Source organism: Acinonyx jubatus, chromosome B3, assembly GCF_027475565.1.
Source record: "Acinonyx jubatus isolate Ajub_Pintada_27869175 chromosome B3, VMU_Ajub_asm_v1.0, whole genome shotgun sequence".
Classification (NCBI taxonomy): Eukaryota; Metazoa; Chordata; class Mammalia; order Carnivora; family Felidae; genus Acinonyx; species Acinonyx jubatus.
In genome coordinates, this window is record NC_069386.1 from 84,151,640 (window position 1) to 84,177,680 (window position 26,041).

Sequence of the window (26,041 nt, forward strand, 5' to 3'; positions counted from 1 at the left end):
GTGTTGGTGTCCTGCAGATAACAGTCCCCTCCACCAGGGGTCTCTAGCTCACTGACATTATATGAATCTAACTCTTCTCTGGGATATACTAAATCTGTGCTAATACCATACGATACGATACGATATGATACGATACGATACAATACAATAGCCACCAGCCATATGCAGCTATCTAAATTTAAATTAGTTAAGAAGATATAAAATTTAAAATTCAGTTCCACAGTTACACTAACCAAATTTTAAGTGCTCAATAGCCATATGGCTAGTGGTTCCCACAGTGGACAGTTTAGATATCTAACATATCAGAAAATTCTAGTGGACAGTGCTTTACTAAGTCCTGTAAGTTTAAATCATCAGTGTAGAAATACTAGTTCAGGATCACACTGCTGAAAGGCAAAGGGGCAGCACCTCTCCTGGTGGTCCCAGCTAAGTCTTGAGTAGTATGTTTGAATCCTCCTTTGTCTAGGTGGTGTCCTGGGTGGGTGATGAAAACATTCTTTGTGATTACATTCAACTAACTCTCCCCTCAAAGCCAGCATATTATATCATTTTAAAAATCCATAGATATCATTTTTTTTCCTCTTATTGAGAAAATCAGGACTAGAAAATGGTAAGAAAGAGATGTGGTTTAAAAAAAAAATCAGAGGTTGCCTGGGTGGCTCAGCTGGTTAAGTGTCTGACTCTTGGTTTTGGCTCAGGTCATATCTCACAGTTAATGGGTTCAAGCCCTGCATGGGGCTACACACTGCCCGTGCTGTGCATAGCCTGCTTGGGATTCTCTCCCTCTCTTCTCTCACTGACCCTCCCCTGCTGACACTCTCTCTTTCTTTCAAAATAAATAAATAAACTTGAAGGCCTGAAGTTTAATCCCCAATTCTGCCCCTAACAAGCCGAGAGACCTAGACAGAGTTGATGAACTTCTCTGGGTCTGCATTTGCTCCTGGATAAAATGAGTGGGATAACCAGATGGATGTTCCTAAGATCTAAGATACTGAAAGTACAGCAGAACTATAATGTGTACTCCTGATAAGTAAAATGAATCTCTGACCCATACAAGATGTTCCAGTAGGCCTAGAATGTGTGAGTAGTTTCTGCCTTGCATCACAGAGAAGCTTTAAAGTTAACAGAATGGTGTGGCTTCAGAACCATTTTGGTAAATAGAATTAACCACTTGTTTAGACTATATGACAGCATAATTGCTATTTGTAGCATAAATATTTATTTCTGGTATAAATATCATTTTCCATCTTAAGATGAGATTGTGACCTTAAGAGATAATACTAATTCCATCCTTTGTTGCTAATGTATCACAACTAATACATCACTTAAGTGAGAATATTTCAAAGTAACACTGTGGCCTTATTCTAGGGATCTCGATTATAGCCTTAATCTAATCTTGTGGTCATTAAAAACAAAAACAAAAATGCCCTAGATGGCTCCCTGAATCATTCCTCTCTGTAAGATACCACAGACATGGGCTATATTCTCTGTTCTACACACACACATTTTAAATAAGTGGTTTAAAATATATTTATTTTTTTAAAGTTTATTTCATTTATTTTGAGAGAGAGAGAGCATGCTCATGCAAGCAGGGAAGAGGTAGAGAGAGAGGGAGAGAGAGAGAATCCCAAGCAGGCTCTGAGATGTCAGCACAGAGCCTGACATGGGGCTTGATCTCACGAACTGTGAGATCATGACCTGAGCTGAAATCACCAGTTGGATGTTCAACTGACTGAGCCACCAGGGTGCCCCCCCATTTTTTTTTTTATTTTAAAGAAAGAGATGAGCTTCTTTTCAGGTTTAATGTTCCCACTTCTCTCAAACTCTAGATGAAAATAGTGTTTGTGCCTGGGATTTCTCTTGCAGGTAGCGATTCATTTTTCAATGAGTGGACCAGATCCATACCCAGTTACCTGTAGTTCATTGTTTATCATGTCTATAATCCATAGTGGGCTGAATATGAGGAATATAAATGATGAGATGAGATTGAAGGAGAGAAAATTATGGGTAGGAGGAAGCAAATGATTAAGATGGAAATGGTGGTCAGGAGCCTCGGTTGTTCCCCCCAGGTGCTTTGTTGACAGACAAAAAAAACCCCAACTTTTCTATCAAACTCCACCTGAATTCTTTCAACTACAATGATGCAAAGAAAATGCACGCTAATTATGAGCAGGAACATTATCTATTAATATGTTAATGAAGCAGGTTTGCTAATGGTAAAAGACTTGAATTTTAATAAAATTTTAAGAGCTTCTTGATTACGTGTTTGTTAGTCGATATGATCATTTAAAATTATCTCTAGGTGGCTTTACATGGAATAAAACCTACATTAGAACTGTATTCTAAACAGGCCTTAATGAAGCAGGTGAGGATACCATCTGTGACATAAACACTGTCAGCCAGAAATTCACTTCAAAAGAAATGTAAACTAGTTAACAGGAAACATGTTATCATATCTGCCAGTAACAGCTTTCAATGTAGGTAATTTATTTATGCATTTACTTGCTAATTTTTTCAAACATATTTGCTTATGAAAATAATGTTCGATTGAATTAATGGATACGACCTTTTAATATTGGGGGGATTTTTTCATTAAGAAAAAAACAAAAATCTTCTAGTGTCCTGTTTCGACAACATCACATACATAGATACAAATAGTTTTATCTGCCTAAACCAATGCAGTTTGAGAAAAGATGGAGAGTCACCAAAAACCCCAAAGTCAAATCAGAATTAGCATAGATGCTAGCTCCTATGAATGGGAGAAATTGTGTTACCTGTTCTCCCAGGTTCTCTACTGGTAATCCCTCTCTGTCTAGAAGGTGGGTGAAGTCGTTTAGCTTCAGCCTTCATTTTGCACATTAGAATCTGCACAAGGTCCTGATTAGCGTTTGAACCTGGATTATAACCCAGGGCTTGTGAAGACAGGGCAGATGCTGAGGAGGCTGAATGGAGCCCCAGGGGTAGAACAGGGTGAGGTCAGCCTTGGAGTCTCTGAGGGGTGTGTGCAGTGGGCTTTGTTGTATCACGGAGAGTGGGGAATGGGGTCCAGGTGTTGTGGGCCTGTGTCTTCTCCATTACATATGAGGCAGTGATATAGGTGTTAGTGAGGGAAAGTGAAAGTTAATCCTGGAAACCAAGGAAGGGTGACTAAGACCCTGGTCTCAGATACATGAAGTGCCCATATGTTACTGGGCCAAGAAGGAAAGCAAGCGGAGCAGGTAGGGGATGGAGTGAGGAAGAGCAGGTATCACTCACCCTCACCTCGTCACTCAGAGCTTTAAAGAGAGGCTTCGAGGAGAGGTTATGACAGGAAATCACTTTAGAAGGAGCGGCCCCATCTGAGAAACCAGAGGTGCTTCTTCCTGAGAATTCCTTCAGTAAAGGTGAGGATGATTCACCAGTTTCTCTTAATTTTATGTCATGGCATCAATAAAACATACTTCTATGGTAGTCATTAGAAATTGCTAATACTCTCTTTCATTCTTTAGTGTTATTAATGAGGTTTTTTTTTAGGTCTTTTTTTTAAGGTTGTTAAGAAACAATTCAGGAAAGTAATTGGCCATTTAAATGGCTTCTAATTGGGCCCTGCGTGAGTTTCTTTGAGGGCATGCTGCCCTCTAGGGGTTGAAGCACACAGCGGATGGGAGGATTTCAGAGGGGTGGGAGCCTTGTCTGAGGGGATGAAGTGCTTTCCAAGACGAGTTTGATTTTTCGTAAAAATGATTCAGTCTTTTTGCATTTCAGCTCTAGAAAAAATTTATTTTATAGAAAGTATCACCTGTTCTAAAGGCCCTAAATAAAGCAACGTCAGATTCACATACATTCCTGGGATTTTTCCTTTCTTTTTCTTTATTTAAGATTTAGTATTTCAAGATTTAGTATTGTATTTTTAATATTTAGTATTTGGTTGGGTGTTGGGGGGCACAGAGAAAATGTATAGGCATTTTTGAAACCATAATTTTGCCCCAATTCCTAATTATTCAGTGCAAATTCTCCTGCCCTTTATTGGTGGTGACTTTCTGTGGGCCTTTCCATATCCAGCCACATTTAACTCTCAATTTTACAGAGCTGTTAAGAGCCCGAAGTCAGTGAAAAGCAGACCCCCTATCTGAACCCAAGTTTCCTCATTCCAAAATCAATGCACCTTCCTTTCTGCTGCCAGAAAATACAACTGGCTATCACTTTGCTTGTAAACAACTTGTTAACTCTTTTCTTTTTGCACAATACTCATGGCTTTAGTTGTTTGTTTGTTTGTTTGTTTTTAATGACAGGACTTACAGATAGACAAATATATGACAACCATACAACTTGTCATTTGGGGATACATTTATCCAAAACCTCAATTTTGCCTAGAAAGGAAACCAATCATGAAAATTAGTATTGCGGTACAGGCCAAGGCCCAGAAAGAGAAATTCAGGTCTAAAAGATTCAGGGAGTGTCCAGAAAAACTTAGGATAACCATTGAAAATAAAACTGCAGGCACAGGGTAGACTGTAAGAAAAAAATGGCAAAAGATAGTTAAATAGTACAATTCTGACAATCGGCAGCTAAAGTGCTTCATACATCATAGAGGCACAAATCAGAGAATTGTGGAACTTTCTAGGTGAGATCTTTGCCCCCTCCTCAGAGGGTGCTCCCAGCTGGGACACTTCTCTTCCCCCCCCCACCCCGCTCTCCCCACCCCTCCCCATTCTAACAACATCAGCAACAAAAAGGTCAGGAAAGGCCGTAAAACCCTTCTTGTTGCTACAGATGCCGTGTTGGTGGAGAGTTTGTGGAATGGAAAGCCACAGCACGGTGAAGGGGAATTCTCAGAATCGGAAGTAGCTGCAGCTGGCATTTTACACACAGTGTACCCTATACACACACACACACACACACACACACACACACACACACACACACCTGCATCAGGAATCTTAGATTTGAAAAGGACATTACCAATTGGTTTTCTAAGCCAACTATCTAAAATGCACAAATCCTTGTCTGAGCTTCCCTAGTCTAATGCTCTCAATTTTAGCAATTTCTTGCTTAAATTACATTCACTTAAATCTGCCTTTATCTTGAAATCCATTAGTCTTAGCTCTGGTTGGTGCTGGTGGATTCAACAGCAAACATTTACAGTAAGATATATCTTTCCTAAAGCCTGGCTCACAATACATAATAACAAAGAAAAACCCTAGGTCCTTCCTATTCCCCAATTCCCACCATCTATTACTAACATATTGTACAGAGTACCCACAGACCAGCATGGTTGCTTTTCTGATATTGGTGTTGATGTTATCAGTTATTTTCACTCTTTTTTCAGTTTCTGAAAGCATCTCTTAAAGTGGAAAAAACAATGCTGACATATGTTCAAACGAGCAGTCCAGCTGTAGAGGGTCCCTTTCTTTTGCAAAAGGAACCGCTAGAGGGAGAAAAAAAGTCTGATATTTAATATTTGAAGGTGCCTTGGAAAATGGTCTGACATACGCTCTTCTCTTCTGAATCAGAGCTGCTTTTAAACAAACTAGGTATAAATCAATCTGCTAGTGTGTGTGTGTGTGTGTGTGTGTGTGTGTGTGTGTGTGTGTGTGTGTTAACAGAGAGAGAGAGCGATTTGGGTCTTTATTCCACACTTTCCCTTCTGGCCTAACCTAATACATCTTGCTACAATTTCAGGCTAGTTCCTCTTGTCCAGACCTCAGTCAAAACTGACTATAGCTACTTACCACCTCCACACTCTCCTCCCCATCTCTTCTTCCTTTGTAGGTGTTTGAGTAACTTCTCTTCCCATAGGAAGTTTCCCTTAGCCTTGGAAATTTCACTCTCAAATCTTTCATAAATTTAACTATCTTTTTCTGGGAAATACGGCTTCAGAAAAATGGAGATGTAATATTCATCACCTTTATCTAATGTTGAAATTAAAGAGAGATATCCCAAAATTTATAAAGTGTTAGAATTTTTATTGTTTCTTAACACTGGATTTCTTATAGCTCATCTTCTTTTGTCAAGTGTAGTCATCCCTGTCCTCATTTTACATCTTTTTTTTAAGTTTATTTATTTATTTTGAGAGAGAGTGCAGGAGGGGCAGAGAAAGAAGAGAGACAGAATCCCAAGCAAGCTCCACACTGTCAGCCTGGAGCCCGAGTCGGGGCTCAAACCCATGAACCATGAGATCATGACCTGAGCCAAAATCAAGAGTCAGTCGCTCAGCCAACTCAGCCACACAGGCACCCCTCATTTTAAACCAGTATAAAATCACAGCACTATTACTGATAAGCATATCAACTTGTTTGGGCATTAAAAACTAAAGGGCCCAAAGTAAACTTACTGAGAAGAGATTTCCCAAGAAAATGCTATATCTCCTCTTGCTTGTTCCCCTGGAGATTGGTTTCTTTCTAATTCAGGACCAGGAATGAAGGTTTATGAATTCTCCAACCCAGGCCCAACCCCAGTCATCCCAGTGGAAAAAATGTTAGAAGCTTGACGCACTTCTCAAACCAATGTCTCTGCTGAGCCCCCCCGGGGACACTCAAACCCAGTTTACCTAGGCCTGGTCTTAGAACACTGCTGCTTTGTGCATTCAGACACATTGTATATACATTTCTCAAAAGACTCATGTGCCAACCACTGTACTAGGTGCTGATAATACAGAGGTGAAAAATTTACGTGGTGCCTGTCTTCAAGGAAGATGGGAGAAGTAAATAGGCGATTATAGAAATGTTGTTAGACTGTGCCGTAGTGGGGAAGCAGTGAGTGCTGTGCAAAGATTGAGGAGGTCCCCTGAAGCTGAGTTGGATTGGGGGACAGTCAGGAAAAACCTCTCTGAGGAGGATATGGTTGAATCAAGGTCTGAAAGATCCTTTGAAGAGGGAATACTCATGAAGAACTAGAAAGAGTTTGATGTCTTTTTTAAAAAAATGTTTTAATGTTTATTTATTATTTTTGAGAGATAGAGACAGAGCATGAGTTGGGGAGGGGCAGAGAGAGAGACAGAGAAGAAGACACAGAATCTGAAACAGGCTCCAGCCTCTGAGCTGTCAACACAGAGCCCGGCACAGGGCTTAAGCTTGGGAACTGTGAGATCATAACCTAGATCAAAGTCAGACACTCAACTGACTGAGCCACCCAGGTGCCCCAAAAGAGTATGATGTCTTTAAAGAACTAGGGGAGGTTCAGTATAACTGACTATACCATGTGTGGAGAGGGGAGATTTGGTGAGTGTAGGGCATTGAGGGGGAAGAGTGGTTTATGGCAAGAAATGCGACTAAATTATATTCCATGTAAGGAAGTTTGAGAGTGATTCTATGTAGCGAGTAGCCACTATAGGGTGTTAAGCAGATAAGCAATGTGATCAGACATGTATCAATTAAACATCAGTGGAGTATAGCGTGGAGAAGAAAAGTAAAAATAGAAGCAAGGAGGAGACTGCAATAACCCAGCTGAGAGAAGACAGTGGCCCATATACTGCAATGAATCTGGTGCCCTGCCTCTGGGCCTATGACTGAACCAGGGTCTCTAGAAATCATTATGTCTTCCCTCTCTCATTCCCTGAAGAAGATAAGTCTTTGTAGGGTGGATCAATTTGTTATTGTTGTGTATTAATGTTTCTTATGATATGTATTTTATGATGTTTTGACATGTTGGGTCCTTGTGGACAGGGGAGGGACTGCCCTTCCCAGGTTTAGCTAATTCCTAGAGATAGCAACTTGCCTTTCATATGCATACCTATTGTATGCAAACTAACAAATCCAGAGACTGTACTCAAAAACCACCCAATCTTTCTCACTTTTATATTCCAGGAGGCAATATTCCTTTGCCCTAACTACCCCAGGGCTAGGTACTGGACACCTAGGGACCACCCCTATAGACTAGGGCCCACTGAAACAATTCAAACTATGCAGCCCTATGCCTGATCAGCTGTTTACCCTGCCTTACTCATTCCTTCCCACACAAACCATAAATAAAGGCTTTTGCCCATATTTCCCCTCGCTCCTTCTGCCTCCTATCTGACCCTGTGCTTCCCCATGTTGCCCTGTGTGGTGTGGAATGTCTCTCTCCTCTTCAAACAGTGAGTAACAAACCAACCTTTCAATGGCAATTGTCTCCTGTTCTGTTGTCTTCACCATTCCTGAATAAAAATCAAATCCTGGGTATGTTTTAAAACAAGTTGTATTTCACCTAGATGAGCTTCATGCTGTCTAAGAAAGTCTTGAGAATCCATGACTAGTTTTCCTTAGACCTAAAGTGCTATAGTTTTATTCAGTGCTCTTAATATGCCACCCTACTTACATCATCTATCATAGTTTTATCAGTTCTGGAGGTGACTTAGTGGTCTTTTGTGCATCTTAAAAATTTTTTTTAACATTTATTCATTTTTGAGAGTGAGAGAGACAGAGCGTGAGTGGGGGAGGGGCAGAGAGAGTGGTAGACACAGAATCAGAAACAGGCTCCAGGCTTTGAGCTGTCAGCACAAAGCCCAACGTGGGCTCAAACTCACAGACCAGGACATCATGACCTGAGCTGATGTCAGATGCTTAACCGACTGAGCCACCCAGGTGCCCTTGTGCATCTTACATATAGGTAGTATTAGATTTAACAATTTGGAGATCATTAGTGGCCTTGATGCAAAGAGTGTCAGCAGAATGCTGGAGCAAATGCTGATTAGAATAAGTTTAAAGGAGAGTATATCCTTTGACTATGAAAGAATTAGCAGCAATAGGAATTACCCTTCAACTACAAATAACTAAATGCATGATAAAATAGATGAAACAATGGTTTTCAGACATTGGACAAAAGAAAGCACAGGACTCTGGTCACTGAGAGAAGGGAGATGAGATGAGCTTTATGATCTCCCAGCTTATTGTTTACAGCCAGTTTTCAGGTCATACTCCAGGGAGGGGGAGCCCAAAGAGCCTAACGTTCCTACTGAATTGAAGAGATTAAGATCAAAATTCAGGGATATCAAGATAGCTAGGATTTTTAAGGCAACATACTGAAAAGGAGGTGCTTCACAGAGAAAAGCCCTGAAGATATCCACAGGAACCCTCTAGAGTCTTTGGCTAATATTGATCTGCACTTAAATGAGAGAAACTCCCCAAGGCCAGGGAAAAGAGCCAGAACAATTTCTGGAGATTGCATAGTGTTGGAAGGCATTCATGTTCCCACCAATCAAAATGAGGAGATCCCATAATACATTGGTTGGAGTCCTCAGAAGGGTCTTGGCTTAGTGATAGAACTAAATTAGTCCAGAATAAAGCCTGTTCTGGACCCACTCTAAGAAAGCTTAAAAGCAAACCTTTTTCAAAAGGATCAAAATTATCCACAAGTACCTTAATTGGATGCCAGAAAAAATTCAACAATCTTTAATGGAATACAATACACTACAGTAGTAAGTAAAGCAAAATTCACAACTCTTCATCCAATTAAAAATTACCAGGCCTTCAGAGGCACCTGGTGGCTCAGTCAGTTAAGTGTCTGACTCTGGATTTCAGCTCAGGTCATGATCTCACAGTTTGAGGAATTGAGACCTGTTGCACTTCTAGTGCACAGCCCGCTTGTGGTTCTCTCTCCCTCTCTTTGCCCCTCCGCTGCTCTCTCTCTCTGTCTCAAAATAAATAAATAAACTTTTAAAAAATTACCAGCCCTTCAAAGAATCAGTAAAATGTGATGTACAATCAGATTAAAAAACAATCAATAGAAACAGAACCAAAATGACAGGGATCATGGAATTCATAAACAAGGACCTTAAAACAAGTAATATAAATCTTATAAACATGATCAAGGATGTCAAGAGAAATGTAAACTTAATTAGGAGAGATATGCAAGATATATATATATTTTTAAAAACCAAATATAATTTCTAGAAATAAAAAAATACAGTACTGGAAAGATAAGTGAATTTTAAGACACTGTAAAAGAAAGTAAACTTGAAGCACAGAGGGAAAAAACCCCACAACCTCAATGAATTGTGGGGCTAATAAAAGTGTCTAATATATGTATAATTGGAGTCCCAGTGGAGAGGAGACTTGGGGAAGAGAAGAGGACATAAAATATAACTGAAGAAATAATGACCAGAAAAAAATCCAAATTTCTTGAAAGTGACAAACCCATAGACATAAAAAGATCAAGAAACCCCAAACAGAATAAACATAAATTAAACTGCTTTAAGGTATATCATGATCAATTGTTGAAATCCAGTGATAACAGGAAAAATCTTTAAAGCAGCCCAGGGAAACAAGACAAGAACGACAGCCGACTTCACACCAGAAGACAACAGCACAGTATCTTTGAAGTGCTATAAGAAACAAAATCACGTCAATCCAGAATCCTATGCCCAGTGAAAATATTTTTCAAAAATAAAAGCAAAATAAAAACATTCTAAGACTGCTCTTACTTCCTGACTCTACCACTGTGATGAATGCAGTTGGCTCTGTTCCTCAGCAGTTTTCTCACAAGACTTTCAGGATCGAGCAATTCTTGGCCAAGAAACAAAAGCAGAATCATCCCATTCCCTAATTTGGATGGATTTGGATGAAAACTGGTAACAAAATCAGGTACAACTCCAAAAGGAAACACTGGAGAAGAACCAAGCTGGGTCTCTGAGGAATAGCACATGAGCTGGCATACATATTGTATCTGCTTGGATGTACACAGAGAAAGAAGAATGCCAGAAATGGTAAATATGTGCATAAATACAGAAGTGTTTTCTTATTAAAAAAATTCTTTAAAATATAATTATTTAAAGCAAATCTACCAGCAATGTATTACAGGCATACATAGAAGCAAAGTATATGAGAACAACAGTACAAAGGAAGAGGGGAATTTGGAAATATACCATTGTAAGGTTCTTAAATTATATGTGATATGGTATAATATTTTTCAAAAGTAAACTGTGATATATTAAAGATGTATACTGGACTCCCTAGAACAACCATTAATCGAAAAAACCAAAACAAGTATAATTCGTAAACCAATAGTGGAGATAAAATGGAATCATTAAAAAAAAGGCAGGATAAAAGGTGTGTGGAAACATTTTGCAGATGATGGAAATGTTCTATAACTTATTGTGGTGGTTGTTATATGATGTTTACATTTTTCAAAAACCAACAAATTGGTGAATTTTATTGTATGTAAATTATACCTCAATGAAGATAATAACAAGAGAGAATGGAAGGAGAGAAATTGACAACTGTGAATACAGACAAGTACTTAAAGAGTTTTGCTAAAAGGGGATACTTGTTGGCAAGGGAAGGGTCAAGAGAAAATACTTTTATTTTTAAAACGGAGAGACAGCAGTATGTTTGTATGCTGATGGGAATGATGCAGTAGAGAGAAAATGATAATGTAGAAGCAAGAGAGCAAATTGCTGGAGTAATATCCTTGAGGTAGACCATTCATCTATGGTAACAGTTGGGAAGACAGAATATAAGAGCAGTTAAGACAGTGTTGTGGTGGTAGAACTCTATGGATTCTCTCCCTTCTGGTTACTTCAGTTTTGGTGAAATAGGAACCTGAGTTTAAGACTGGGGAGCGGGGGAAGCGGGGGAAGCGGGGAAGAGGTGGGAAGTTGATGAGAAACAAAATAGTATGAAACAGGCAAGGAGGATAATGGGAGGATGACTGGTCTAGAGATATCTAGCATGATGGCCTGGAAACATTAAGGACTCATTTGAAGTTGGTGGCCATAAATTTATTATTTTTGTTTTGTTTTGTTTTAAATTAATTTTTTAAATTTCAAGTTAACATACAGTGGTTTCAGGAGTAGAACCCAGTGATTCATCACTTCCATACAACACCCAGTGCTCATCTTAACAAGTGACCTCTTTAATGCCCATCACCCATTTAGCCCATCCCCTCACCCAACACACCTCCATCAACCCTCAGTTTGTTCTCTGTATTTAAGAGTCTCTTATGGTTTGCCTGCCTCTCTCTTTTTTATCTTATTTTCCTTCCCTTCCCCTATGTTCATCTGTTGTGTTTCTTAAATTCCACATGAGTGAAATCATATATTTCTCTGCCTGACTTATTTCTCTTAGCATAATACACTCTAGTTCCATCCACATTGCTTCAAATGGCAAGATTTCATTCTTTTTGATTGGCCATAAATTTAAAGTGAGACCAGTCGATATGATTCTGTGTTTTTCTCTGGCCATATTGTGATGACCACAGGTGCAGAGTAGATAGAAAGTTGGATTCTACAGGAGTTACAGATTTTGCCTTGAGTACAATGAAGTGAGAGGGGTCAGAAGGTTGAGGATATGTTCAAATGATAACGCTTGTTGAGGAATTTGAGTTGGGTAAGGAGGAAAATGAGGGCATCAAAGGATTGGGGGATACTGAAGGGTGGGAGAACCAATGGATTGGAATCAGAAGCCTTAGAGATGTACATACCACTTCAGTCAGCAATCCATATTTAGGAAGTTATCCTTAGCAAATATTGATATAGATGCACCATACCTATAAGAATGTTCATTTCAGCATGTAACGGTAAAAATTATATTATATAATACAATTATACAAGTATTTATAAGTTGAGAGCTGATTGAATAAATCTTGGTCCTAAATTAAAAGCAGGTTTTGTGTGGTTGTATGATTATCTGTCAGGTAATATACAAGGCTATGCTGTGGATTTAGCTGGAAGCTGGATCAATGAATTTATTTCCTGGCATTCCAAATTACTGTTGCTTGTCCTTCCATTGCTCTAATACCCATATTATTTTATAACTAGACTCTCTAGAATAATAAGGAATAAAGTAAATGAGAATGCAATTAGTCCTCGCAATGGTTTTTATCACCTACAGATTAGTCATAGAAGAGTGGCCTTCACGGAAATAGCCCTCAAATTGAGCAGGTAAACACAGTGTCCTTTTTCAGTCCTGATGATCATTGTTCATGGCGCGTTCTGGTGCCCTCCTACTTGACTGTAAAGTTGGGTGTTGACCACTCTCCCGAAGGTCACCGAGAGCCTACGGTTTGGGGTTTTCAAACAAACGGGAAAATACCTAGCTCCTCTTCTGGAGTCTATAGCAAAGAACATATAGTATGTATAGCATATATTTTATAGTATGAAATGTCACACTGTGATATTTCTTCTTCTGGAAATGTAAAGGAATAATAACAAATAATAATTGTAAGCATATATAATGTTTGGTCATAAATTAGACATGTGTGAATCACAAATGTGGTAGATTGTTTCACTATTAAAAAATATCCATTGTCCCTCTCTCCCTGTTGATATTAAGCCTGACCATGTGACTGCTTTAGTTATTTAAATGTGAGAAATGATGTATGCCCTTTTCCATCAGAAGCTTTAACAGCCATTGTATGATTCTGCCATGTTCTCTTTCTCCTCTGAAATGTCCTATATGGGGGATTATTCCTTTTGCCTAAGTATGAATGAAAACAAAACAGTGAAGGGCTGTAGGGACATGTACCGTAAATAAGAAACAATAGTTTGTAATTAAGCTACTGAGGTGTTGGGGTTATATGTTCACAAAACTTAGTCCAAGCTGACTTCTATGATAAACTAAACAAACTGAACATTACACTGGATGTATGTAAAAGCCTTAAGTGCATTCTGCAGAATGGAATAAGGACTACATTTATTCAGTGCCAACTATCATACACTATCCATGCATTCAATATTCATATTAACCATATGTGATACATGGTGGTATCTCTAGATGAAGATTGAAGGGAACAAAGCTAGTAGTAATTTCACACAGTTAGTATGACAGCCAACATTCAATTGTTTCTTTCCAAATCAAAGCTCAATCAATTCCCAAGTCCACATTCTTTGCACTCTTTCATACTGCCTTCTGAGTAAAGGAATTCTGAGTTTAGTTGCAGCTTTAGATAGTATGCACCTAGGTGAATTCTTTACTTGTATTCCAATTAGTGTGGGAAAAATTTGTAGACAAGGTAGGAGTTCTACAATTGGAGCCATGTGCAGAAAGAAAAAGAGCTAGACTTGTAGTGTAGGGCATTTCTCAGCAAAACACAGGCTAAAACCAAGTTCCAAGACAGGAGTATGATGGCTGGATGATGAAGCACAATAGACTTTGAGATGGTCTGCAGATTCCAAGCTTTAGCGTGTGAGAGTTGTGGCAGGTGAGGCAGTCTTGCTGAAGACCCCCTAGAAATAGAATGAAGGGAAGTCCTGAAGAGTCATGGGGTTATGGGATGGTAGAACCTTGTTAAAGTGACCATAGATAGCTATGTTCATAGGATTAAGGGTCAACTTAAAGAGAATTAATTTGGATCTTGGGGGTAAGTATTTTGGCCCTGGTCTTTCTTACATGCAATGATGATCTATTACCACATTTGTGCAGAATTATGGAGGTATTAGCTGCTAGGAAGTTAGAGTAATCAACCTTCTTTGGATCCCAAATCCCCACACTTATATTCCTATGCTTAGACAAGTTTCTTAGCCTCCCTCTGCTGTCTACAGATTAGCTGGTGGAGGCATCACATAGTGGCAATGATGGGAGAAAGCTCATGTTAAATAGTCTGCAAAGGTGCCTTTTCAGAGGGCCTGAAGGCAACTAAACATTCTAACATCAATTTAGAATAAATCATTCCTTTGCCTTCTAAGGCTTCACAGACATGGGTTTTGGGTAGTGAGCTTTCTGAAGCCTTTGACTGACTGGAAGCTGGTGAATTACAGCTTCCCTGGAAACCTTATTGCCCTGTTTGAACTCATGCCAAGTTTGAAACAAACAGCCAGATTCTTCTGTCCAAGTCCTTTTGTCCTGCTTCATAGTCTGGTTTTTACCTTGCTAATGGCAGAAATGGCTGTGATTCCCAATGCATGACTCTTGATAGGGGGAACAATCTGAGGCTGCAGAGAAGAAGGAACTGAAGGATAAAGGGGAATTGTTCTTTCCAAACATATATCATCTCTATCATTTCTCTTTGTGGTTATAATCTGCAGTGACACAAATGAGATTTTCCCCCCTGTACTTTTAATAGCTTACTTGAGTATCCTACTCATTACACTATTGTATTAACAAGAACTCAAGTGTCATATGAAAATAGCTACATTTAAAATCATAGCTTATTTATACATTTCTGTATTTTTCATATTATCTTACAAAGAAAATATGTTAGTTCAGGAGTGAGAAAACCAGTATTCATCCTAAGTAGGTCTGACAAGTGAGGTTATAAATTAGAGTTTTTCTTTCTCATTAAAAGAACTGAACATTCCCCAAATCTGCTTCATCTCCACTTACATATGTATCACATGCATGTATAAAATATTGACAAACTTAAAATTTTAAGGTTAGCAGGACAGTCGTGGAATTAGGTTGTTCAGTTGGTCGGCATACCTAACGTATTTGAGGGCACGTTCACGTTCCTCTCAATCAGTGACAAGTTAGGTGAAGAAAGAGAACATTCTTGTCATGTTTCCCGGACAACAAAATTCTGGGAGCTCTATTTTATTCAGTTAGTCCCCTCTGGCCCCCATACACCAAAATGGATAAAATGATTACCTTAAGATAATGTTTCATCTACAAATATAGAAAATAAGAAAATCCTACCCTATCTCTACATTTTGGCTCAAAAATGTAGCATTTCCTGTAGTGAATCAGGAGCACCATTGACTGAGTCCATCAGTGTGATTAGGCAGTAAAAAGAGTTTCCCAGAAAGGCAGTTACTTCTTTACTCCCCACACCAGGTTTCTTTTGTCATTTCCTGATATGCTGTGTTTCTTGCTCTGTATTTCAATTTTATTGTAAAAAAAGCTCTTGTCATTGCACTAATGCTTTTCTGACAGATTCTGACCCTGACATATGATGATTCAGGTTGCCTCTAGTTGAGAATTTACCTCCCAAGATATAATGTAAATGTAAGCCGATAACTTCCTTAGGAGGAAGAGCTGATTGCTAAACACATTATCCTTCAAAAAAGCTGGAGGAGGAAGGTGTAACAGACATATCAGGTGAGAGATTCAAAGACCCTTTTAATGGATTGTTTCACACTTTTGTCTCCAGTTTAATTTGCAAACAGCCTCCATTACCCTCCTAGTAAATTCTGCCAAGTATGCTATCCAGCCCCTAGGAAAGAAGGAATGGGTGGGAGGCAGTTGGTATTGGAAGGAGAGAAAAGGGACCATCCAATTCAGAGCTTTTAGCTAGGAAACCCATTTGAAAACCTGTTGACTCATAAAAGACCACCCAGTCAGAATGCAGAAGGAAATTAAGCATGACCAAGGTCCCCTCAAATGTTCTTCCCATAACACTACTCACAGAAGCTATATTGAAACTACAGGATCTTTTGAAATTACATGACCTCAATAAGACCTAGAGATTTTTATTGGTCCATAGGGCAAGGTATTGAAAAGAAAATGTGCTTTTACCTCTAAAATACGATGTTACCTTTCTGGATAAACAATAAAAATTTTCCACTGGACATGGTTAGAAAAAATAAGAATCCCTGTGTTTTTGAAATTTGGGGGTACATGTGTGACTGTTTAATAGTCTAATTGATTCTTCCTGGTTAAATCACCACTCTATGGATCAGCATTGAAGAGAATGCTGTTTGTTTTGTTATTGAGCATGAATGGTGGGTACAAAGAAGAAAGGGGAATGTCATATACCTTTAGTTATTAATCTGGAGTGGGGGATTAAAGGTGAGTTAACAGATGCAGAATTAGAATTCTAAAAATAATTAAGGAACCATTTAGTAAATCCTTTTCTACATCGTGATTTGGGAAAATGATGAGTGACCTAGAACAATAAAATTTCTCATGCAGATTTTGAAGAGTAAACAATGCAATCACATCCATAGAAATGATCATGCCCTGAGGGAGGGAGAGTACTTTCTCAGCATTTCAAAAAGTCCTCTGACTATTGTTCCTGTTCACAGATAACCTGCTTAGGCTGGTTAACTGAAACATGCAGAACAGATAAACATGGTTAACAAACTATTTAACCATGCTAAGCCAATAATTATCTTGCCTGAACATTTTATTCCTAAGTCTAAAATGCTTTAAAGTAGTAAAGTGTGTGTGTGTGTGTGTGTGTGTGTGTGTGTGTGTGTGTGTAAGAGACAAGTTAATTGTGTGTGTAAGAGGCAAGAGAATAACAAACATCTAAACACCATTGTTAGAAAGGAAGGTATAGGTTAACCCAGGCTCAAACAACTTCCTTCTACCCATCAGTAGCACATTATCTAAGATTCTAAAGTGCTAAATTGGTCAGATAAGAGACTTGCTAAGATGTAAGATCCTCTGAACAATGAGAAAAGAAAATTGAAGTGAAAATTGCAATCTCCACCCACAAGACACTTAAGTGAGATGAAAAGTGTTTACAGTGGAAGAAAAGAGAGAAAATGTGAAGAGGATGATATTTAATAATAAAGATAACACTGGAGACCCAGAAGGGAGAAAGATGATTGGGGAAAGGGCTAGCAAAGCCAAAGTCATAAAGCTCCACAGGGGTCTGGGCCTGGGGGTTGGGAGAGCTTAGAGGAGCTTATCAGAGTCAGCAGTGACTCTGCCAAACCCTGAGTGGACAATTGGTTTCAAGGAAGCAGCAGCAGCAGCAGCAGATGTTTTTCTGGAAGAAGAATGGTGGAATGATAGTCACAGGAAAATATTGTGACCTGCAACAAGAGCTGTGTTTCACTGACAGCTGGGCAAGAATGCATACAAACGAACACAGGGGAAACACAGAGGCTGTGTGCAAAAGCCGGAGGTTTGGCAGATGAGGAGAGAGGGAGGGAGGAAGGCAAAAACAGACACGGAAAGATGCTGAAGAACACGTCTCTTAGAGAAGCATCTGTAAGGTAATGAGGACTACCCACTGGGAGAAATAAAGTATAAAGAATGGGAAATGGGTCTGCCACGTAGTGAAACATGTGGGATCTGAAACTAGAATGCTCTCGTTCAGACCCTCTTTTGTCACTCACTGGTTGTGTAACCCTGGACAGGTTACTTATAACCTCTTTGGCCTTTAGTTTCCTCATCTGTAAAGTAGGAATAGCAGTACCATCTCATGGGGTTGTTGTGAAAACTGAATGAGTTTACTGAGTAAAAGAACTTAAAATATTGCCTGGTGTCCGGGAAACATCAATAACGTTAGCAACTACCGTGATGTCATGTCAACAGCTTCTGTGCACAGCCCGTGGTATCCATAAGACTAATTTATGATGAGGGCGCCTGGGTGGCTCGGTTGGTTAAGTATCTGACTCTTGATTTCAGCTTCAGGTCATGATTTCACGGTTCTTGAGTTAGAGTCCTGAGTCTGAGCAGAGCCTCCTTGGGATTCTGTCTCCCTTTCTCTCTGCCCCTCCCCTGCCCACACTCTCTCTTTCACAAATAAATAAATAAACATTAAAAAAAAAAGACTAGTTTCAGATAGTTGGGTACTTTATATATTGTCACATCAAGATCACAATTGTCCTCCTTAAAGGCAGTTTGCATGGTGGCTAAATGGGAATTAAACTAAGGATGATGGTAACATTTTAGGAAGTTTACAACTGCTTTAGACAAGTCACTTACCCCCAACCATTGAGCCTCAGTTTCTATCTGTAAAATGGGGGTATTATATATACAATACATAAGGTTTCTGTGAGATCAACGGTGAAAGTGCCTAGAACAATGCCTGGAAGACAGTTTCAACACAGAGTGTGAATCTGCCTTGTGATGTTGGTGATGGACGACAGGCTTGAAACACTCATCTAGGGAGGAAGATCAAAACTGTTCTCACAGCTACTTGTAGAGAGGCCTTGGGTTTAGCTTCTCTCATCAGAGCTTGGAAGAACTGATCTTTTAGGTCACACAAAAAATTGACATTTACCTTTCTCAGCTTATCTCAGGTGTGAACAGAAGACACATGACAGCCTGAATCTCTAAAATGGGTCAGTAGTGATAGGAATACATTTTAAACTCCCCTACAGCTTTTCCTCTCTAAAGGAAAGGGCCTCAAGGAAAAGGAGCAAGAGGAAGCAGGTAAGAGTTTATACACGAAGGCTCCTGATGCTAAGGTCACATGAAATTTCTGTCCTCCTCCTGCCCAGGACACCAGTTGGCTAGCTGGTGGGCATCTGGCTACGGCTTTGACCACCTCACTAGGAAGCAGTTCTTTCTTAGTGGTTAGACCTCTGGATGAATTTGGCTGAGGACATGCTCTTCCAAAGAGTCTCCTGGGAAGAGGGTCTCTCCATAATTCAGATCCCTCAGTATAGATCTCATATTTAACAGGCTCTCTCCACTTTGCACACCCCAAGACCTACTTTCTCTGGAACTCCAGGAAAAGAAAAGGCAAATGGTGATAATTTTGCACTTTCTCTCGAAGAATATTCAGGTTTTTGCTATCACCAATAGCAGAAAACAAAGCTACAAATCTTTACCTCTATTCTTGGAGAAAACATCCCTTTCTGGAGGAAGGGCATGGAAGAGCCAAGCACCCAGCCAGCTGACCACAGGGCAAGTCCCAACCCAGGCCGTCTTCAGAAATCCTTTTCTCCTTTTCTTTCCCATCTGCTCTGCCAGGGCTAACTGGGAAGCCCCCAGGGTGGTTTCCAATATATGTCTTACAATGTCCAGGCTCCCTCCCCAGCAATCATTTATTAGAAAGAGGTTTTATGATACAAATTTGATAATCTCCCATGCACACTGGCACTGTTCTAATTGAAGTTGTAAACCCATAAAATTCAAGCCCTTTGTCTTCCTGAAGGCCACAAGGTTTAAAAAGGTTTAAAAAGATACTATTGTCCTCTCTAACACCCACGACATTGTCACCAGGGACTGATTAAACAGAGTCCTGAATCGAAACAGTGCGGATTTTGTCTAGGTCCTTTTCAGGCCTGACAATGCCCTTTTCAGTTCCCAAGACAAAAGGAGGTTTAAGGATCGAGATTCTTCGGAGATAACCGCATCCATATGGAAGGCAAGGTGGCCAGCAGCTGAGACCCAAACACCCCACTCCCTTCCCCCTCAGTCCTCTCTCACTCTCTCCCCACCCCCCAAAATCCCAGGTGATACCGCTGCCTCAGTCACCCTACCTCCTCCTGGGGGGGGGGGGGGCGGGGAACCAGGGTCTCGGACGGGCCCAATGCCTACTCCTCACAGGCCTCATTGAGCCCTTGCTCCCTTCCCTGGATCTGCTGCCTGAACCTGCTCTCCTCAAGCGCATCTCCCGGCAGTGGGCGCCAGGGAGACAAGTCGTCACTTTCCTGAGAGTAACCACTTGCACGGGAGGCCCTGCCGCTCCGGATACCGGATACCGAGGTGAAGGGCAGTTGCAAACCCGAAGGGTGGAACACTAGATCTCCTAGCCTAGTGTGCATTGGGAGTGCGGGTGAAGTGAGACTCACCAGCAGATCACACACCTACGTTGGCCCACCAGGGCTCTCCAAAGCGATCTTCCCTCAACTGGCAGCCCTGAGGAGGGTCATTCCCCACACCCTTTGATTTCCTCATTGCCCCACCTCCTCCCCATTCCACTCCTGCCAGGTATGGAGCTAAGAAGAGGCAGGAAGTCACAGATGCCAAGCGAGGCATTCGCAGGCTTAATTGGGGTGTATAAAGTCTCCGGGTGCTCGGGTGCTCTTCGGGCCCCTGTTTTGGGATGCCGCACTCCAGAAAGGGACATCTTGCAACCAGGCCGGCGCTGCTCCAAAGCAGTACACTCTGCCCCCAGCCCAGATGGCGCGTCTCCAGAGAATCCTTATGGAGACGCTCAGTATGCCCTATCGTGGCCAACCAACCGGGTTGAGCTTTTGGTGTCCGAAACGCCAGCAGCTTCGGGAGCCCAGAGGGGCCTCCAAGTCACTTCGGGCCCAGAGCAACCTCCCACTGACAGGGATCCCAGCTGTTTCCTCTGCTCACCCCCCCCCACCCCCCCGCCCCGCTCCACTCTCCTTCCACCCTTCTCCCTAATGATCTTCCTAAAGTTGTGTCGACGTTGGCAGCTGCCCTCCCACCCAACCTGGGACAGGGGGAATGTACTGGCGCCCTGCACTCGGGTCTGGAAGCATAGCTTCCACTTATGTTCCCGGCCAGCGCTCAAGGGACCCAACCACACACATTTCACTCTCGAACCACAAAGAGGAAAAATATTCTATTTCTTTCAAAATAAGTTGCTTCCCATACAAATAGCTATTTAAAAATATACAAATAAGGTTTAAGCAATAAAATCTAGCTCTGGGGCTGGCGGTCGAGGCAAAAGGCGAGGGGGAAATCTTGGCCAAAGTTCCCCGCGCATTGGCTAGGGAGGGCGGGGCAGGGGACCCCTGCACTGTAGGACGTGGAACCTGCAGAGAGATGGGCCCTGGGTGGGGGGCGTACTTTGCGGATCTCGGCCTCCAGCCCCGCTTTGACCGCAGAGCCACTCCAAAGTCCGGGGTAGCCCCAAGTGCCCGCCCCCCCGCAACGGTCTCACCAGTTCCAGGAGACCAGGGCTGGGGGCGCTAAGTGCTGGTAGGCGGGGAAGAGGCCAAGAGCCGAGCAGGGCCCGAAGGCGGCGTAGCCCGGCAGAGGGCAGGCAGCGGCTGGGGACGCGCCGCTCTTGTCCTGGGCGGAGGCCGTGCCCATCTCGCCGCTGCCGCCACACGGCTGACCGTCGCGCACCAGCACGGGGACCACCACGCGGCGCAGCAGGCCGGGTGCGGCGCGCAGCTCCGCAGCTGCTGCCAGGTCAGGCGACTCCGCCGCCCCCGGCGCGCCCGGTGCGCGCGCGCGCTTCAGCTTGTAGCGATGGTTCTGGAACCAGATTTTAACCTGTGTGGGCGTGAGGCGAAGCAGGCGCGCCAGCTGCTCGCGCTCGGGCGCCGACAGGTAGCGCTGCTGCCGGAAGCGCCGCTCCAACTCCAGCGTTTGCGCCTTGGAGAACAGCACCCGACGCTTCTTTCTCTTTTCAGCGTCTGAGCCAGGAGACACCGGCCGAGCGGACGGCCGCTGCGACGAGTCGGGCGGGCTGGTCTCTGGGCTGCTCTCGTCCGAGGCTAGGGGCGGCAAAGGAGACACGGCCTGATGAGGCGCCGGCCCCTCCGCACGCCGGCTGCTTCTCGCGCGCGCCGAGCCACTGGCCGGAGGGCGCCCCCACTCGCCAGCGGCTTTAGGGGTGAGACCATTTCTTCCCTGGGCCCACATCTGGACACCCACCTCTCCGAATTCAGTGACCTCATTTATTCCACAACCTGAGACCGCGCCCCCTAAGGAACTCACCCCAGGGACCTCTTAAAACAAGTTCATACCGGTAGCTGCGCTAGTGGACGAATTTACCGCAAGCTGGAGCACCAACCCAGGCCACCGCCGGGTCTACTGCACGACAGTTTACTGAGGTTTGCAGAACCTTGTAAAGCTAAGTTCTCCAGTGCTGCTCATCTCAAACCGAGGCCTGGAGAACGTAGCCGTGTTCTTAGACATTTAAGGGCGGTTTCTTAAATATTGTGACCTCTAGAAACAGAAATCCAATTCTCGGGCGTTAGTGTCAGGCGCAAGGATCTGCTCCCAAAATGTGCTGACTAGAGCACGAATGGAATAGGGGTTGGAGGAGGACAGAGCCTCCGGTTCCAAGACTGGTTTCGACTTCCCAGTGGCGCATGGGCCGGGAGCGTGGTTCTGCTCCCCTCTCCCCACTCCCGCGGTGGTCCTCCGCTTACTCACAGGGGTAGTGGCCGCGCTCGGATTCCAACCAGGTGGCGCAGGGGCCGGGTTGGGGAGCGCATAGCTCCGGCTCGTGCCTCCGCAGGTGCTGCGCGTCCTGTTCGGGTAAATCCAGGAGGCTGCGCACGGTGAAGCTCAGGCGTCCAGAGGTGGCCATGGCCAAGGAGGGGAAGGAGGCGGGGGGTGGGGCAGGCTGGGAAACGAGGGGCGGCCGGGACGTAGCCGCTACGGGTGGGCGCCAGAGGTGCACGCCATGCGCTGGCTGCTGGGATATTAGCGCGCTTACAGCGGAATCCCTGTTTATATAAACAGCTCTTCCCACCCGGGATGCTTTGAAAGCCGAGGTCCGGGTCTCCAGGGTGTTAAGTACCTGAATGAGTGCTGGACCAAAGACCCCGCGAGCCCGGAAGGTGCCACCTCCGCCCCCCGCCCCGCCCCGTCCCCCGCCCCTTGGCGCCCCATTACCTCCCAGAGGCGGCAGGAAGCAGCTCTCGGCATTAGCGATTCTGTCTGATTAGCCCAAAGTGGGGACAGATAATGGGGATTGTTACCAATGAATAACATCTTGGGTGGCGAGCGGTGGTCACCACCCGCCTGTCCCAGCCCTGGCTTCCTCCTCCTCCTGGCTGACACGGGGCCTGGCCCCGCAGGAGCAACGGCTAGGGTGGGGGAGGCATGGGTGGGTTTATGAGTACCCAGGAATTTATTCCCTGTTTGCTTTATTCCTCGAGCTTGTTTGCTAGAGTGTTCGTTTCCCGCAATTATCCGGGAAGTGATTTACAAGGCGGCGTTAAACTAGGGCGCGCTCTCTTTTTGGTTTGGGTCCTTCTAAGGATTCAGAGGCGAGAAATTTCAGGCGGGCACAGAACGAGTGGCCTGGTACGGTCGGCGCCTGGGCTGAGGATTTTGAAGGCCTCTAGGAACCACACCCCAAACGTTCCCCACCTCAAGGTGTGCTGGGGAAGGGCTGGCAGGAGCTCCGGCTCCGCGCGGATTTCCCCAGACCCGAAGAACGGAGGCGGAATCCAATCAAGCTGTTCTGGTCCCAAGTGCCACCCTCCTTGGCCCTGCCCGACGGCCGCTACCGGTCGTGGGCCCAGGCCCAGTGGCTGCGCTCCTCAGAGCCCAGTCCAGGCCCGCTCTAGGAACCCCGGGCAGCGGGGTTTCACGGGGAGGCCCACGAAGGCTATGAGGCCTCCTTGGCGTCGCCAGACCCCCAGGTGCCACTTGTGAGCCTCTGCTGTTCGGCCCCAACGTCAGGCCCAGTACCGGGGACGGTGGCCTCTGCCCCAGGGCAGACTTCCGACCTGGGCTTTCCTCTCCAAGGTAGCTGGCCGGCCTGGCCCGATGAAGGACGGATCTGGAGAATTAGGACTGGGCTTGTGGGCAGAAAAGACACGCTGCTCGGGGTTTCTCTGAGATCTAGTTACCACAGACCTACCCAAGCAAATGATCAAGCTAGAAGGTGCTGGGAGCCTGCCGGTGTAGACTCATTTTGTTGGCCCAAGGCTCCCGCATGGCCCCGCTTCGGTCTAGGGCTCAGTGAGGACACTTTTAGAGGCTTCTTTTCCCCGAAACAGTGGTTTGGATGTTTGGTTGCTAAATTTTAGTGAGGGGCGCGGCGCTTGGGTGGCTGCACCCGATATCCTAGCTCCACCTGAGCTTAACTCGGACCTGGCTCCTGTGCAGTGGCCCAGGCTCGCTGACCCTGTGCACCCTCCCCATCAGCCTCCCTGTCAAGCGTGCCCAAGGCGCCCCGGGCTGTCCAGCGCGCTGGGTGGTCGGGCGGAGGCAACCCCAATACAGGCCAACTGCTAGGCCGCGGACAAAGGGGAAATGGAGCTCGACGCCCCGGACCTGTTGGAAGCATTTGTTCCAGTCAAGATTTTGCATTTGTTCAGTCCGAAATAATGCGTGATTGACGCCTGCTCACAAAGCTCTTTAGCACGCCGAGATAAATCGGAGCTTGTCCTGTGTTGTCATGGTTTTCAATGGGGTTCAATGGGATTGGGAGCACGATCGACTCTGCTGGCCGTCTCTCTGCCGCCCCGGCAATAGATTTATTAGTTATGTCTTTTTAAATAAGATTAAATTGGAATGACTTGGCCGTGCTCTTTGAGATGGGCGGCAGAGGGAGCCAAGAGTAGACAGGGGGCGGCAGAAGCCGGAAACTCGGTGCCCACCACTCCCCAGCACCTAAGCCCCAGCGGCCCAGAGATTGAGCAGGTCACAGACTGGCCTGGGCTTCCTGGCTTCTCTCCACCCAGAGCCTGATTCCTGGCAACCTCTGCTAGCCCATTTCCTGAGACAGGTGGAAAGAGGGCACTGACAAACTGTCCTGGGGAAGCATTAGGATAGACTCCTATTCTGGGGTCTGAACTTATTGGCTGTATCAGGGAGAAGGAACTCTAGCCTCAGGGTCAGTTGGCAGCCCATCCTGGCCCCTAACTAGCTCTAATCGCCTCATCACACTGAACCTCTTTTAATTTTTTTCCCTCTTTTCTGAAACAGAAGAGAATAGATATGGTAACTTTAAGGACTCTACCAGTTTTATTATTACACACCTCTGGAATTTTTCTAAAACCATCTTTGTTGTATTAACCAGCAACTTCGGTCTCTCCCCTCCCTCCAGTTCTGGTACTCATCCCCAGGACTCTGACTCCACATTCTCCAGAATGTTCTAGGAGAGGATGTGCCATCTTCCAAATTTCCAGAGGACCTTCCACAAGGGTGGGGATGAGGTAGATAACAATTTTGGAAAGAGAACCAAGTCAGGAGATGCAAAAGAAGAGTCTTTCCTGGAGTGACTGACCTCTCTTAGCCTTTTAATCTATTTAACATCCTAAGCCCACACTGACTCGTAGAAATAAGTAAATGGCACTCTTCAATTCTTAAGAGCTCTTCAGCATCAAATATTTGCTTTTACTCTTAGTATTTGGCTCCCGAAGAGGAGATACTGCCCCCCCGCCCCAACCAATCCCAACTAGCAGTGGTGCTCTGAGAAGGATCTAGCTCTGGGATTAGCTCCAAATATTACTTCTAACCTTACCTTCCCTGACCTGGCAACAGTGTTCCTGGGTCCCAGTCTGTGTTCTGAATATCCTGGGAAAACTCTGGACCTCCTAGTTCTAGAAAGCAATGAAACTTTCCTGTGTCATTGTGGTTTCCTCCCTCCTCCATAAGTGCCTCTGCAGCCTACTCCAATCATCCTCTCAACTGGGCTCTGGCACTTTATCTAAATTATCTCCAACAGCCAGAGCCTGGGGACTCCAGGAGGCTGCTCCATGTAAACTGTGCCTTCTGAAGTAATGGGGGAAAGGAGGTAAACAGCCAGGATTATTAGTGAAAGCACTTTCTTTATTGCCTCTTCATATCAGATGAACTCAAAGACACAGGAGGAGAAAATTATTTTGATATTGGGTCAATTGGAAAAACTAGGCAAG

At 43.9% G+C, this 26,041-nt stretch overlaps 1 protein-coding gene and 1 pseudogene across 1 annotated transcript; one reads left to right on the top strand and one right to left on the bottom strand.

Moving 5' to 3' along the window:
- The first annotated feature begins 10,019 nt into the window (after window positions 1–10,019).
- LOC106965523 (60S ribosomal protein L39-like) lies at window positions 10,020–10,587 on the top strand (annotated as a pseudogene).
- Window positions 10,588–21,102: 10,515 nt separating this feature from the next.
- On the bottom strand, window positions 21,103–22,943 carry NKX2-8 (NK2 homeobox 8). The gene is made up of 2 exons (XM_027066845.2): window positions 22,599–22,943; window positions 21,103–21,934 (listed from the first exon to the last, which is right to left on the bottom strand). Exons 1-2 carry the CDS (start codon window positions 22,753–22,755, stop codon window positions 21,369–21,371), a joined length of 723 nt encoding a protein of 240 aa, XP_026922646.2. The 5' UTR covers window positions 22,756–22,943; the 3' UTR covers window positions 21,103–21,368.
- Between the last annotated feature and the right edge of the window lie 3,098 nt (window positions 22,944–26,041).

Bases quoted from the DNA above. Each gene is read 5' to 3' on its own strand.
- NKX2-8 (XM_027066845.2), bottom strand. From the start codon at position 22,755: ATGGCCACCTCTGGACGCCTGAGCTTCACCGTGCGCAGCCTCCTGGAT. The intron at 21,935-22,598 runs GTGAGTAAGCGG...TGCCGCCCCTAG, and splicing joins CGAGCGCGGCCACTACCCCT to CCTCGGACGAGAGCAGCCCA.